This window comes from Eulemur rufifrons, chromosome 2, assembly GCF_041146395.1.
Source record: "Eulemur rufifrons isolate Redbay chromosome 2, OSU_ERuf_1, whole genome shotgun sequence".
Taxonomy (NCBI): Eukaryota; Metazoa; Chordata; class Mammalia; order Primates; family Lemuridae; genus Eulemur; species Eulemur rufifrons.
The window spans coordinates 95,600,197-95,617,346 of record NC_090984.1 but is presented as its reverse complement, the minus strand read 5'-3'; the positions used below and the strand labels follow the sequence as shown (position 1 = coordinate 95,617,346).

Sequence of the window (17,150 nt, the reverse complement as noted above, 5' to 3'; positions counted from 1 at the left end):
TTCACTGGTACATAAAAGGCATTTAATTATACTCTAAACATACACGTATGATTTATATGTAGGCAAAAAAGCAATCAAAGCTGCAAGTACTCAAGTTATTTCTCTTACTTGAAATACTAATAGCACTAATATAGTACCTCCGCAGCTACACTTTCAAACAGCAATCAAAGCATAAAGCAAAGTACGAGACTTTCCATTTGAAAAGGCTTAGAAGAAAGAATGAGTATTGACAGCTTTCAGTGCTATAATAAGAGGCAAGGGAACAGAATAATCTTGAATACTGTATTAAGAGGCAGTGTTCAATTATCAGTAAGAATATGTGCACTGGAATCAGATCTGGGTTCAAACTCTAGCCCTTATACTTACTAGCTGTATGATTCTGGGAAGTTATTTAACCCATATAGGCCTCGATTTCTTCAATTATAAAGGGAGAATAATATAAACCACCTCACAAAGTTATTCAGAGTACTAAAAGGAAAATGTTTGAAACATGCTCACCACAATTCCTGGGAAAAAAGTAAGTACTCCATAAAGTGCAACTATTTATTATTAACAGCATTTCAAACCTGTAGACTATTTAAATAAACTAGAAAAATATCAGTGTCTACTTATTTTTTCCAGTAAAACAATTAACACAAACTCTGAGATACAAAATCAGGTCCCAGATCTTAGAAAGGACTTCAAAGCCCAAACATTTATGATCAAAATTTCATTTTACAAGGAGCTTAGTAGTAAGACCATTAGTAGTAAGAACACCAAGAACCTTTGCTCTCTTTCTAACCATAAACATTATTCTCTCCTATAACCATCAAAGTAGCCTTAGGATTAAAGACCTATCATATGATTTAAGGGTTTTACTTTTAATAAGACATTTTCCAGAAGAGACAGAATCAACATTAAGGAATCAAAACAAATAGAGAAATGTGAAATTGATAAGATTATTCTCTTTCAATATCAAGGATAAACAGAAGGCCAAAAGGGGGGAAGAAACAAACTCTTCAAATGAGAAATACATAACTTTTAATATACTCTATTGTAAGGCCAGGTGTGGTGACTCACGCCTGTAATCCTAGCACTCTGGGAGGTCAAAGTGGGAGGATCGCTCGAGGTCAGGAGTTTGAGACCAGCCTGAGCAAGAGTGAGACCCCCTTCTCTACTAAAAAATAGAAAGAAATTATCTGGACAACTAAAAATATATAGAAAACATTAGCTGGGCATGGTGACGCATGCCTGTAGTCCCAGCTACTCGGGAGGCTGAGGCAGGAGGATCACTTGAGCCCAGGAATTTGAGGTTGCTGTGAGCTAGGCTGACGCCACGGCACTCTAGTCCTGGCAACAGAGTGAGACTCTGTCTCAAAAAAAAAATATATCCTCTGTTGTAAATTATGTTACTTGTATTGGAAAACAGATAAAACCTTTAAACCACAGGTGTTATATATTTACATAGATTCTTAAATATTTGGAAAAATTTTTTAAATCTTACAAAGTTAATTAAGTGCCTACTTCAATTCTTATACTCAATAAAGGGGAAACATTCTAACTGGGGTAATTAAAGTTGTTTTCTGGTTTTGGTTTGGTTGACATACAAAAACCTGTATATATTTAAGGTATACAACTTGGTGAGTGTAAAGGTAAGTATATACCTGTGAAACCATCACCATAAGCAATGTACAAACATATCCATTGCCTCCAAAAGTTTCCTCTCATCCTTTTTGTGTGTGTGATAAGAGCACAAAATAAGATCTACTCTCTCAGCAAATTTTTAAGTATACAATACAGTACTGTTAACTATAGGCATTATGTTGTACAGTAGATCTCTAAGATTTATTCATCTTGCATAACTGAAACTTTGTACCTTTTGACCAATACTTCCCTGTGTCCCTGTCCACCACCCTCAGTCCCTGGCAACCACCATTCTACTCTTTACTTCTATGAGTTTGACTATTTTAAATTCCACGTATAAGTGGGATCATATAGTATTTATTCTTCTGTATCCAGCTTATTTCATTTAGCATAATGTCCTCCAGGTTCATCATGTTGTCACAAATAGCAGGATTTCCTTCTTTTTTAAGGTTGAATAATATTCCATTGTACATATATATCACATTTTCTTTATCCATTCATCCATGGATGGACATTTAGGTTGCTTCCATGTCTTGGGTTTGGGGAATAATGCTACAACGAACATAGAAGTGCAGATATCTCTTCAAGATCCTGATTTCAGTTCCTTTGGATATGTGCCCAGAAGTAAGATTGCTGGATAATATGGTAGTTCTATTTTTAATTTTTTGAGGAACCTCCATACTGTTTTCCATAGTAGGTAGCTACACAAATTTACACTCCCACCAACAGTGAACAAGGGAACAAAAGTTCTCTTTTCTCCTTGTCAATACCTGTTATCTTTTGGGTTTTGTTTTATTTTTATAATAGGCATCTTAACAGGTGTGAGTGATATCTCAGTGAGGTTTTGATTTGCATTTCCCTGATGATAGTAAGTGATATTGAGAATCTTTTCACATACCTATTAACCATATGTATATCTTCTTTTAAGAAATGTCTATTCACTTCCTTTGCCCATTTTTTAATTGTTTTTTGGGGGTTTTTTTTTTTTTTGCCGTTGTGTTGTAGGAGCTCCTTAATATTTTGAATATTAACCCTTTAACAAATTTATGGTTTCCAAATATTTTCTCCCATTTCATAAGTTGTTTGTTCATTTTGTTGATTGTTTCTTTTGCTGTGCAGAAGCTTTTCAGTTCAATGTAGTCTCACATTTTTGCTTTTGCTTTTGCTGCCTGTGCTTTTTGTGTCATATCTAAGAAATCATTGCCAAGGCAACTCTCAAGAAGCTTTTTCTCTATGTTTTCTTCTAAGAGTTTTAAGTTTTCATGTCTTACGTTTAAGTCTTCAGTTTGTTTTGAGTTGAATTTTGTGTATGGTGTAAGGTAAGGGTCCGATTTCATTCTTTTTTATGTTAATAGCCAATTTTCCCAATACCATTTATTAAAGAGGCTGTCCTTTTCCCGTTGTATATTCTTGGCACCCTTGTCAAAGATCAGTTGACCACATATGCATGAGTTTATTTCTGGGCTTTCTATTCTGTTTCATTGGTCTGTATGTCTGTTTTTATGCCAGTATCATATTGTTTTAATTACTGTAGCCTTGTAATAGATTTTGAAATCAGAAAGTATGCAGACTCTAGCTTTGTTCTTCTTGGTCAAAATTGCTTTGGCTATTCAGGGATCTTTTCTGTTTTAAGACTAAAACTTCGCCTATGACTTCAAACTCTATTAAAATTATAAGCTATCAGAGAAATAAATTTATTGACTTAGTAAACTGATAAAAAACAGAAATGATGAGACTGGAAGCTTCCCAAAAGAAGTTTAGGAAGCCAAAAAATTCAGCTCTTCTTAAGGGAAAACAAAAGGAATTAAAAAAAAAAAAAAGACAAAGCTTTTAAAAATATAAAATTAAACTACCAACAAATATACTTGGAAATAACTATACTAACTCAGTGAACACACTGAAGAAATGCAAAGGATGCATAACAATATCAACCAGAGAAACAATTTTGTCTTTGAATAACATAAGAACATATCCTTTGACCAACCTCTCATACAGCCAAGACTATATTTCAAACTGTTTATTTGAATTTAATTAAGCATCGAGCTATTAGTAGATTTCATTAAAGATCCAATTTCCCCACAATGCTTTCCTTTGATAAGTAAAAATCATAAGGTAGAATATAATCTGACATTGTTATATTGTTATACTTCTAAACAAGGCATTATAATAATACTAGGTACAGAAAACTAATGTTAAATTCCCACCTTAATGATCACAGGTCAATGATATCTCACAGAAGTTCATATATTATACTAAATTAAAGGTCTAGAGCTTTCAAATTATCAGCTAATCCTCTACATTCAATTTTAAAAGAGAAGAGGAGGTGATAGAGACTCCAAAGCTTTAGTGTTCAAATATCTTTTCACTTTTTAGAATGAATGTTAGAATGTTTTCCCTTTAAGTCATACAAGAATTGAAGTAAGCACTTAATTAAATATGCATTTCAGAAATTACATAACTAGAAAATGTATGATACAATCATTCAACAAATATATGTTAGACACCTACTCAATATAGACACTATTCAATATGGATACTATTCAATATAGGCAGCTATGGGGGATGTATAAGAGCATATTAATAGTTCTGCTTCCAAGGAGTCTTATAACTCAGGAGTTCAGACATAGACATACCAATATTTAAATGATACTGTAAGATAAAAAAATGATTAAAGTTCTAATTAGAAGTTAAGACCATGTGTACAAGAGAAGGTAGAACCAATTGAGGTTAAAACAGTGGTACAAAAATCTCAGGGAAAAGACAGAACTTAAGAGCTCAGACAGGAAAGAAGAATAAAATTTAGAAAGGAAGAGAAGAGGATGACATCCAAGATAGAAAAATACAGGGAGGTAGGGGTAGATCAGCAGCCTGCACAGAAGAAAAAAACACAATGGAGGAGGAGGAGGTTAGAGCCAGAAGAAAGAAAACTTTGAATATCATATAAGGAATTCAGATTTAATCATTCAACAAATATTAAATTAAAGCACCTATTATGTGCCATTCACTGTCCTAGCTGTAAAGGATATAACTGTGAACAAAATAAATAAGTGCTACACGCCTGGAGCTTTGACTTGGAGGGACAGGCAGTACATGGGCAACGTATGTAACCTGAAATTCTGTATCCCCCATAATAATAAGATGAAATAAAAATAAAAAAATAAAAAATAAATAAGTGCTTATAATCTAGTAGTTTTATTCTATAAATAATATGGTACCATACAATGAGTATGAGTAGAGAAAGGATCTGATCAGAGATTGGGAAAATTATACAGCAATGATATATACCTATATATGCTACTACCTATACAGAAAAGAGAGAAGCAGACCCACAAAGAAGTGGCAAGTGATATTATTCAATTATCCAAATGACTTCTTGAGCAGTCTTAAATAAATCATCTCATTTCTCTAGACCGCTGTACTCACTGGAAAATTGAAGACTGCCACTCAGCCATAACTAAGATCTTCAATGAGAAAATTCTACAACATTGCAGGGATCCACCTTCTCACTGCTGCCCAAGACAGGGCTTCTGTTCATGAACTTGGAGGCAAAAAGAAGGAAGCAAACTTCTTGGAGAGGTGGGTCAAAGGAGAATAGGAAGTGGCCCAAGAGGACCAGGGTCCCAATGGTTGTTGAGATGGTGATTAAAACAATTCTTAGCTGAACACTTAGAAACAGCAATCTGGACTTGTCGGTCAGGCCTTGCATCTCAGTCAGCCCAAGAATAGGCAGATGATGATCCACACTCAAGTAAGGGGCCGACTGTGGCAGTCAGTCAGACACCCACTTCAAAGCAGGGACTTCTCCAGGGCTAGGAAACACACTTCTCCTGAGTGAGGGGATAAATACAGGGCCCAGACAGAGAGCTGATCCAGGGAAGGAGATATATGCATGAACGAAAAGTAGGAAAAGGTTGCTGGTGCCTCAGAGAGGTATGTGCAGAAGGGAACCAATTCAGGGAAACTACAGGAAATGTCTGCATGAATCTTAATTAAAAACAAAAACAAAAAACAGAAATGGTTTCACCAAACATGAGAAACTAGAAGGCCTGGATTTAGAGCCTTAGATCTTGCACTGGCAGCAAATGGGTACAGAAGCTGGACTGGGAGCAGCAGGGCTTGCAGCAGCTACACTAGTAGCAGCAAGACTGTCATCAGCAAGGTTTGCAACAGCCTGACTGGGAGGAGCAGGGCTGGCAGCATCTGAACTGAGAGCAGCAGGGCTTTCAACAGCTGGACTGGCAGCAGCAAGGTTTGTAGCAGCTAGACTGGCAGCAGGATGACCCATAGCCTAAGGAGCAGCAGCAAGATTTGCAGCAGCTGGACTGGGAGCAGCCACAGGAGCCACGGTTTCACTGAATCCCCCACAGGAACCAAAGCTCCCTTTGCCACAGCTGGAGCAGGAAAAGGCTGACACACAACAGCACACAGGCTTGCAGCAGCAAACTGGCACACAGCAGCTGGAACTACAACCCCCACAGCTGGAACAACAGCCTCTAAAGCAGCCACAGTAGCCCATAGTTCTGGTGGGTTGAGGATAGAGCAAGTCAGAGGAGCAGGTGGAGGAGAGGTGAGCAGGTAGAGAGGAGGTGTGCAGGTGTGGAGCCTCCTGTGCAGGGCCCTTTATATCCCTGTCCAGAGGTCTCACAGGGCACATGGCCACTTCCTTGTAACTGTTTATACTATTTTTCCCAAGCCCTACTCTTTTTCTCTTTGTCAGTGACATCCTACTGGCTCAGCTGAGCATCTACTTTCTTTGCTTTCTAAATTTGTCTCCTTCTACTCTTGTTTTGGCCCCTATAATTAGAACCTCAGTACAGGCTGTGTGGGGTTTCCCTTGAAGGCTCGGGGTGCTGGTCACCAGCTCTCTCTGCTGGCCACATGGGATCAATGAAGAACAGCATCTGCCCAAATGCTCTTGCCTTTGCTGTGTTGACTTCCCCCAACAATATTAATTTTACATTTTTAAATTTCAAAAGTCATTCATAATTTTTACTGAAAACAATAAAAAACTAAAGAAAATGAATTATCCATTATCATGTCACCTAGAGATGACATTTGATTGATTTCTGCAAACAAAATATAAATATATTAGATAAATATATCTGTATGTTTCCTCAGTTTACTCATGCTGTTATCAGCTTTCTGGGGATACCTTTTCCTTTACTATCCAAATAGGAATAATCCAAAGCCTATTCTGGTGTTTGCAAGGGAATCCTTTTCCCTACTCAAGTATTTCTGGAAATCCTACAAATCTCTTTGGTGTTTTCTCTCTTCTCCATTCAGAGTGTTCACTCACCTTGAGGCTACTCTAACAGAAGAAATGGCTTGGAAAAATGGCAAAGATGTTTTATGTCTCTTTAAAACATCCCCCACTCCTTTTGGAAAGCTAGGACTTGCATCCCTGACTCAGGCCAGTGGTCGGGAGGGGCAGAGGAGTGTCCTTTGTTCTTTGTGCCACAAGAGATGGGAATTAATTTGGGCAGAGGTCACAAGATTGTGTTAGCTGAAGATGGGATTGATCAAAACCTTTAAAAGCTCTGTACTTCTGCTCAGAAGGAGGATGCTGGTACTCTGAGATGGAAGTCTGCCAGCCTCCTCATTTGCTGGCAAATTAATAAACTCCTCTTTCCTTCTAATCAAACCACTTGTCCTCGTTCTTCTGATGCAGCCTTGGGGACAAGTGCCAAACTTTCAGTAACACTACTCCTTCCAGCTGCTGAGTTTGGGTCCCTGTTCAGCTTTGCTCTGAGAGGGAAAGAGAGGTTCCTCTCTGCTGTGGTCTGAATGTGTCCCCCAAAATTCCTGTGTTGAAAACCATCCCCAGTGCAACAGTGTTGAGAGGTAGGGCCTAATGGGAGATGTTTGGAATGGATTAACCCTGCTATAAAAAAGATCTGTGGGAGGGGGTTTGCTCTCTTTGGCTCTTCTGCCATGCAGGGATATCACATTCATCCTCTCTTGCCCTTCTGCCTTCCATCACATGAGGATACAGAAAGAAGGCCCACACTAGATGCTGGCACCTTGGTCTTGGACTTCCCAGCCTTCAGAACTATGAGAGAGTAAGTTTCTGTTCTTTATCAATTACCCAGTCTCAGGTATTCTGTTATAGCAGCACTAACAGAAGAAGATACTTCTAGTCACCAAACCATTGCTAATTCAAGGCTACTTTGAGAGAGATGCATGCTAAACCTTGAGGAGAGCTTAAGAAGAGCATGTTACTGAAAAGAAAACCTGTCTGCTTATGTCCCTGCTCCTAAATTCTCTTGGCCATACTCTTATGTGACGGCTTCTTACTGGCTGCTTGCCTTCTTCCTCAGGCCCTTGACCCAATTGTCATTGGCTGGCCTCCTCTTTGCATGAGAACTTCCTCCTTTCCTCCTGTTTCTCCTTCAGTCCCTACTTCTGATCCCATTCCTGATGAAGGATTCTTCAAATTGGAAAACTGTATGATAATCTCTGTACAGGTGTACCTTGTTCCTCATGAAGTCAGCCTTTTACTTGATTAAACAGTGCACTTAACAGCTCAGTCTGCAGCATCTACATTTGGATTGCTCTCTCATGTCAGCACCTACCAATAAATAGTAAGGCAGTCATCTCTACTTCTGACTATTTCCCTAGATTTCCTGATATTGAACCATCCTTGCATGCCTGGAATGAATCCAACTTGATCCTGGTGTATTTTTATTTTGATACACGCTTGGATTCTGTTGATCAATGTTTAGAAATTTTTGCATCTCTTTTCAGAATTAAAATTTGGAGGGGATTCTTAGAAGATAGTAGCTTCAATATGTAGTACCTCTCCTCTCCTGCTGGCTTTGATTCCAACCCATTTCAGCCTCTGCTCTCTAGGGCAGCAGGCAGAAAGGTTCTGCAGTTGTGGAAGAGGTTTTAGGCTTTGCTTGAAACTCTGGGCTTAATAAGAACTTAGGAGAGAGCTGGAGACCCTAGTCTGAGAAAGGATTGGCATGTGGTGGGTCTGAAGAAGGGCTTGGACCACAGACAGCCATAGAACAGAGTGGGATTCAATGTCTGTCCTCATGTCATTGTATTTATCAAAAGTCGTAGAATGTATAACACCAACAGTGAGACCTAATGTGAAAGGTGGACTTTGAGTGATTATGATGTGTCAACGTAGGTTCATCAATTGTAACAAATCTACCACTCTGGTGCAGGATGTTGATAGTGGGGGAAGCTGTGTATATGTCAGGGAAGGAGGTATAGGGGAACTTTGTACTTTCTGCTTAATTTTGCTGTGAACCTGAAATCACCCTAAAAAATAAAGCCTATTTAAAAAAAAAAAAAAGAAAATTCTACAACACATCAAGGCACTGTGTAATGTATGTAAAGTAACACTAAAGACTAAGAGCTGCAACTTGCTTTCATTTCTAACCTTTTCTTAGCAACACAACTTTAGAATTATGCTTGTGCTTTATCAGTTTAACCACTACTTATTTGTCTCTAAAAGAGCACTCTCTGAATAAGAATGGGACATTAAGGGTCAAGATTAGACATGATGAAGGGTTTACCTAGAGACTATGAAGGTACCAAGCTACTAAAGTATCTGCTAGAAACAGAAAAAGAACAGTAGACAAGATATTTATTTTATTCTCCATTATACCACAGAGAGCTATTTGTCTCTACAGTTAACTTATTTCTAGAAGCCTTAAGGGCAAAGGCTATGTTGTATTCATCTTTATGATCTCAGAGTGCCTAGCACAGAGTAGTAGCCACAACTGCTCAGAGTAGAATTAAAAAGGAAAGAGGAAGAGTCTGAGATCTGAAGAATAAGTGTAAATTAACCAAACAGAGAGGGGTTCAAGCAGTAACAGCATCCATCAACAAAACAGATAGAAGGGATACTATGTTGAATAAGAGATGATTTTTCCTTTGGAGGCACCTGCAGCCTTTATAAAAAATATTAACAGGAGAGAGATAAAATATACCAGGCCCTAGAATGAGGTAACTACTAAAATTAATAATTAAAGGCTACCTTTTACTGAATGTGCCAAATATTGTGTAAAGAACATTACAGACATTATCTCACTTAATCCTCGCAGCCCCATGAGTCAGATATTATTATCCTCATTTTTCAAACATGAAAACTAAGAGTAAGAGCAGGGATAAATAACTTACTCAGGTCATAAAATTAGCAAACAGTGGGTCTAAGATTAAAACCAACATATAACAAGTTATCTCACAAATTATAAACAATATTTCAACTTTATAATTAATAAAACCTTAATTTTTTTATTTTCAATATTTATTAGTATCTAAGTTAAGGTATAATCCTGTAGAATTAAACCGACTTTGCATGCATGATAGTACAGCTAATGGTAGAAGAAAAGATAAATCCTGGCCCATTTGACGTCTACCATTAAACTGAGAAAAAAAAATATTTTTATGCTTTTGTCAAATAATAATAATAATAATAAAAAGTTTAACCTTATTAATTTTCCCTCACTTAAAACAAAAACAGAACTAATTATTTCTAATTGTTAATGATTTTTAAACCCTTATGTCTTCAAAATAGCAAAATGAGAAATACACATATTTTAATCCATTTTTCTAAATAGCTTTAAAACATAAAAATATTAACATTTAAAAAATCTTTATAAGCAATAAGTTAGAGCAATGCATATTCTCAAAGGCATGTAATCAAGAACACAGATGGCAACAACAGAAAAACTGGTTATAATTGCGTATTAGTAAAATAATTTGGATTTTAACAACTATCAATGAAAATAAAGTTTTCATTCTTAGAGTGTTTAATAATATAGCCAAAGTTTTCTTGATAACCACTACTCTAAATAGTGTTAACTGGTATTAGTCCCCTTAAACTAGAAAAAAGCTGCACAATATCAAGAAATGAAGGAGTTAGAAGAAGATAGAGGGGAAAGAGACAAAAAAGTTCAAGACTACTCATATACCAACAATTGAAACTAATTTGCTAAATTCTCTGAAACAGTAAAAATTTGGAACTTGACATTTTGTGCATCTTTATTTGACTATTCAAAAATACAGGTTAAAAGTACTTTCAAAGAACCTTCCAAAGGTTAAAGTCCTATTATCTAAGTAACGTATTTTCATTCTCTTTTATTCCAATAACTTAAAAAACTCTAAACTAGAAAACAAAACAAAACAAACAAAAAGAACATAATTAACACAGCATACTACAAAGGCCAATTTAAAAAAAACGGTAAGAGTTTCAGCAGCAAGCATAAAAAATTCAATTTATATATAAAAAAAAGAAAAATATTCAAATGGATGTAAATATGACATATACAGTAAGTACATTTTCATAATACTAGTGTGAACATGCTTTAAAAAGACAAAGGTTCTGCATCTTTAATGGTAGAGTATCCCTTATACCTCCTCCATACACTTTAGAAAAAATGATTCCACCGGACTTCAACAACTGTGTCTCTCAAATTGCAGTCTAAACATATTCAAAGGTCTATAAAATATGGGAATTTTTTAATTTTATGTTTTCATTTCAATGATAGTCTCAAAGTATTAGTGTAGCCATCTTATAATTGAAAACTTCCATAAGATATTAATAACTTCCATAAGCTATTAATATGTCTGCTTTCAATCAAGTGATATCAATTAGTATCTCTTTAATTGTCAAGGACAAATGCAGAAAAGTACAATGGCAGACTTAAAACTTAAACACACTCATGCCCACCAGAGAGTCAAATGGTTACCCCTCTCAAATAGAAGGTTCTATAGTACTCTAGTTCTATAGTTCAAATAGAGAAAGGTAGGAAAGTTGAGTCACCACATGAACTACAATAGGGATATATATTTTTTCCCAAAAGAATCTTATCTGAGATAAATTAATATATGTATATTATAACCAATAATTTAATTTGGCAAATTATCATCTATGCTATAAGTTAGCATAATTAATTTGAACAATACTGTATTATAAATGCAATCCACCTTCATGGTTTCATAAGTATGATTCAATATAAAAAGTTATTAGCTAAGCTTATAATTATATATATTTCTGTGATATTAAAACAAAACTGAAGTCAGCAATGGGGGTTCATGAGAATATTATCTGCATTTAAAAGGGGTCAATACCTTAAACTAATTTGAGAAAACACTGTTCTTCTAAACAGACTGTTCTCTTACCCTTCTTCCTAATTCCTAAAGCTACTGGGCTTGTGGTAGCACCATCCCTGACTCTTGAGCCTAGGAAGGAGGGAGAAAGGTCCAGAAGGGTTTTTTGAGCCATTCTAATAGGTGTCTAGTGGTATCTCATCATCATTTTAATTTACATTTCCCTAATGACTAATGATTTTAACTATCTTTTCATATGTTTATTTGCCATCTGTATCTCTAAAATACATGGCTTCCCACCCAATCCTCAGAGGCCATCAAAGATTCACCTGTCAGTTCTACTAGACCGAGATAGACTCTCTTCTCCTACTACTGTCTCTCTGATACTGTCTAGATCTCTAAAACCTTTTCCAAATTTAAGAATTTTAAGAATTCTTTTTCTTTCTGTAAGATGCCAGTATAATCTGAGTATAGCTCCTACATGATAAGATATTCTGCCACCTAAAATTATGTTATTACTATTAAAAATAATAAACAATATTAAAGAAAAATAGGGTCAAAATAGGATTAAAAGCAAATATTTACATTTAAGTTTAGTACCAATAGATATAAGATTAACTCAAGTCCAAGAAGAAAAGCAAGTATCTGTAATTCATACATTCAAAAATACTTACTGAGTGCCTATTGTGTGTTAGGTACTGTTTCTGGTGTTGAGAATAAAGCTATTAACAAAGTAAACCAAGTTCCTGTAACCACCATATGGAGTGAAACGGTCACATAAATAATAAACATATAGAAATATAACATACTAGACGGTGAAAACTGTGTTGGAGAAACAAAGCATAGTAAGAGACCCGGGAGAGGGGGGTGTGATTAATATTTATATGGTTAGGGAATTCCTCATTAATAAGGTGTCAGGAAAGAATAGCCATATGTATATTTAGAGGAGGAATACTCCAGGCTGAGGAACAGCAAACACTCCTTGAGGGAGGAGTGTTTCTTGGCATGTAAGAGGAACTGCAAGGAGGCACAGGTTTGCTAATTTGAAAAATAAAATGAACCAGACACCAACATACTGTTTTAAAACATTCTGTTCTATATGAAGCCACCTATTCAAAATATAACATAAAAGCTTAAAAGTTCCTGATTTTCCATTTATATGCAGTAATTAGACTAGGAAAATTCTGACATTTCCTAATGGAAGTATTTTTCAAAAGCCTTTTAAAACCAATACTTACTTGTCACAAAAAACCTAATATCACACTTTTATATAAGCACATAGTATATTCTGAATTTATCTCTAAACAGAGAAACAAAAGCAAATACAGAGAAACGTGAGGATATTAAGTACCTATTTTTTTTTTTTTTTTTTTTGGAGTTTGATTAAAAACAAAGAGCCCCTTTTTCACTCAGGAAAATAAATCACCTCAGAAAAAAACTGAAAAGCATTAGCCTACAATTACTATTTAAAAACAAACACAACTTTTAAAAAAGTGAATTTTCACATTTTGCATAGGATTAAGTTGAGCAACAGTATGAATTAACAAAATAAGCATATACAGTCATCCCCCTATATCCTTGTGGATTGGTTCCAGGACCCCTCATAGATACCAAAATCCATGGATACTCAAGTCCCTTACATAAAATAATACAGTATTGACATGCAATTTTTGTGCACCCTCCTGTATGCTTTAAATCATCTCTAAATTAATACCTTACACAATGTAAATGCTATGTAAATAGTAATCATACTGCATTGTTTGTGGAATAATGACAAGAAAAAATCTGTACACGTTCAGTACAGGCACAACCATCGTTTTCTAAGTTTTCAAATATTTTCTATCTGTGGTTGGTTTAATCCATGGGTGTAGAACCCATGGATATGGATAGTCAACTGTACACTTGAATTTCCATTCAATCAAATATCTCTATAAAATATTTTTAAATTCCTTTATTCTCCTTGACCAGGGAAAATATGAATTTGAATTTATCATTTTAGCCAACTGTAATAAAATTTAAAATATGAGCACAACCCAAGATAAACTTTACAGCACTTAACTTTAATCCAAACTATGGATTAAAAAAACCATTAAAATATATAGAACTTTTTGTATGTTACATTTTCTCCCTCAACTTCTTGCTTGGCTTAATAAATCCCAAAGGCTGTTTGGTAGCTTACACTATTTATACATATTCCTTTATGTTGCAAAGATCCATAATTTAAATTTTCCAAAAACAAATCTAAAAATTATAAAATCATAATCTAATTTTACTTCAATTTAGGGAATTTTTTTCTGTTGAGGCATGCCTAAAATTGAAAAACCTGTATATTGGTGAGGCTATGGAACAAGTGGAACTCTCCTACACACTGCAGATCGGAGTATATCTCAGTACACTCAGTACACAACTAGCTCTTATAACTAATACACCATAAGCCCTTGCAATGTCCCATTATCTTCAGATATCCTGATCACAATGCTCACTACTGAAATCTATGCCAACAATAATCTTTCAAGGTTTTCTTATGGCACTTTCATTACTAGCACTCCAAAAATCCCTCTCGCCGTTTGAAGCAAACCAAATCTTACTGTATACAAAACAGCACTGAACACAATACACAATATCTAAACCTAAAATACTTGCAAAATTGACTGCAGGAAAAAAAAAAAAAAAAAAAATGCATAGGCCCAGCACGATGGCGCATGCCTATAATCCTAGCACTTTGGGAGGCCAAGGTGGGAGGTCTGCTTGAGGCCAGGAGTTTAAGGCCAGCCTGAGCAAGAGTGAGACCCATCTCTACAAAAAAAGAAAAATCAGCCTGGCACGGTAGCACATGCTTGTAGTCCCAGCTACTTGGGAGGCAGAAGCAGGAGGATCACTTTAGCCCAGGAGTTTGAGGTTGCAGTGAGCTATGATGATGCCACTACACTCTAGCCCAGGCAATAGAATGAGACCCTGTCTCAAAAAATAAATAAATAAAATAAAATTGCATAGAGAAAGGCCTAGGCAATTTTTTTTAAATATATTTTTTGAAACAGGGTCTCATTCTATCACACAAACTGAAGTGCAGTGGCACAATCACGACTCACTGCAACCTCCAACTACCAGGCTCAAAGGTTCACAAGTAGCTGGGACTATAGGCACGTGCCACCACACCCTGCTAATTTTTTTTGTTTTTTTTTTTTGAGATGGGGTCTGCCTGTCTCAAACTCCTGGCCTCAAGCAATCCTCCTGCCTTGGTCTCCAATGTGCTGTGATTACATGATCTAGGCAATTTCATAAAGTTTTACTACGTAATATTTATCACAATGTGACAAATGTCATATAAATCATACACACAGAGTAAACTAGGAGAAGGAAGGAAAGGAGTAACTGTAAGAACTTTCTAAAACAACATTTAAATCTGCTCCAAACACAAATTATGAAAAGAATAAAATAATCTCAGCAGATGAACTAATTTAAGATGATGGTGATATTTGCTACAGCAATTAAACTGTAATACTTATAAAAAGTCAACTGTTTTACATTTTCCTCTAATTTTGTTACTTGATATTGTAAGTCAATGAATCTAATATAAAAGAAAGGAAAAAGAAAAAGAGAAAAACTTACTGGGATTGAAAATTCCTCAGCCAAATACTTCAGTGAGGATGCTTCTCTTGCCAAGAATTTGTTTCTTTCTTTCAGATTGCCTTGAAGTTGTGTATCAAACTCCTTTCTGACCACAGAAGCAACAGAGTCAATAATCACAAGTTTAACTCCTTTTGAAATAATTTCTTCCTCCAAAGACTCAATCCTACAAAAATAGAATTTATAAAATAGTCAATGAACCTAAGATATAACAAATAGAGTACTGCAAAAGTTAATCAAATTAAAAACAACAAATTGTTCTTCCCTAAGTTACAGTAATGACTGCAAGAATTCAGTAAACATAATTTATTTTCAGCTCCTCTATACATATTGCACTCTTCTGGAAACAAAGCAAAATGTTTTTGAGTAGATTCAGAATCCTTGGTTCTACCATGATAATGCTAAAGTTTCCAATTTTAGAGTAAAACTACTTGTGGTAGCCAGTCCTCAAATGGCCCCCATTTACTCCCACCTCCTGGAATTTCACATCCTTGTGCAGACACCTCCCACACCATAGCTCCCATCTTGAATACTCTTTCACTTGCCCACTCTCTCTCTCAGATCAATGACTCTGGGGGAGGCAAGTTGTTCTGTTGTGATTTATGGAGAGGAACAAAGGCCTCTTGTCAATACCCAGCAAGAGGCCTTCCAAAAACTGCCTCAGTGAGTTTAGAAGCAGATAGTCCAGCCCCAGGAAAGCCTTGAGATGACTACAGTCCTGGCCACCAGCTTGACTACAACATCTTGGGTCACCTTGAGCCAAAAACACCCAGGTAAGCCACTCCCAAATACTTAACCCTCAGAAACTATATGAGATAACATGTTTGCTGTTTTAAGTTGCTTAACTTTGAGACAATTTGTTAATGGATAATTAATATACCACTTAAATCATTAACTAAATCTAAAACATTTTATTCATTTAACATTTTTTTCATTTTTAAAGAAAGACTTCATCCAAAAGGCTATAGCAAATGAAGAATACTGAAATCGTTGTTTCCCATAATTCTAATATGTAAGGATTTTTTTTTTTTTTACTCAGGCACTGAAAACATGAAAAACAAAACATAAATATTCAAACCATTATAAAATATCAAAATCTAAAACAGCATACCTTCGTAGGACTTCATCACAGCTGAGTTCCCGATAAAGATGAACTTTACTACTTGTCAAAAGTAATTTTTCTTCAGTATTAAAATAGCTGGGAAAACGGGATTCTGCTATCTCAACCAGTCTGTGGGGGGTGGGGGGAAATAGCACAAACAAAAATAGTCAATGATATTTAAAACCACACTGTTGAACCTCTAATGAATTACCTGGAAAACTCATAAGCCTTACCAATAGAGCAGGTATAAGCAAAATGGCTTAATATGTAGGTTTAAAATGTAAGCTCTCCTTTTTAAGCACTAACACAGGTTAGCAGTCAGAGCATGAGACCAGCAAGGGTTTTGGATCTCATCTGATTTTGACAAAGAAACAATGTCTTTGAGATTTATCTTTCTGGAATTAAATATGTTTTTCATAAATGACATTTTAACTAACAACTATAAGATATGCTTAGTAAATAAGAAAAATGCTTTCATTTTCTTGAATGAAAGAAGCATATTTAAACAAATATCATATTATCATTCTAATAATCAGATATCAGTAAGTCTACACATCTCATCCCAGAAAAATATGCTTTCTCAACTGAAACTTAATTCATACAAATAAGTGCTATGTAATAGTTTCTTAGTAACCTGAAAGTTAATTATCTGAACAAATTAATGCTATCCAATAGTTTCTTAGTAAACAAAAAAATGATTTTCTAAACACAAATCTAACATATGGAGTAGGCC

The 17,150-nt window shown here is 35.6% G+C and overlaps 1 protein-coding gene across 2 annotated transcripts in view; it reads right to left on the bottom strand.

The window, feature by feature from the left end:
* The window catches only part of RAD51B (RAD51 paralog B), a 725,590-nt gene that overhangs the window by 675,050 nt on the left and 33,390 nt on the right, over positions 1–17,150 (bottom strand). For both annotated transcript variants that reach the window (XM_069465070.1, XM_069465069.1), the window contains exons 6-7: positions 16,427–16,546; positions 15,298–15,481 (exon numbers count right to left, since the gene is read on the bottom strand). In XM_069465070.1, the coding sequence (XP_069321171.1) occupies positions 15,298–15,481; positions 16,427–16,546 (304 nt within the window). The remainder of the gene's footprint in view (positions 1–15,297; positions 15,482–16,426; positions 16,547–17,150) is intronic.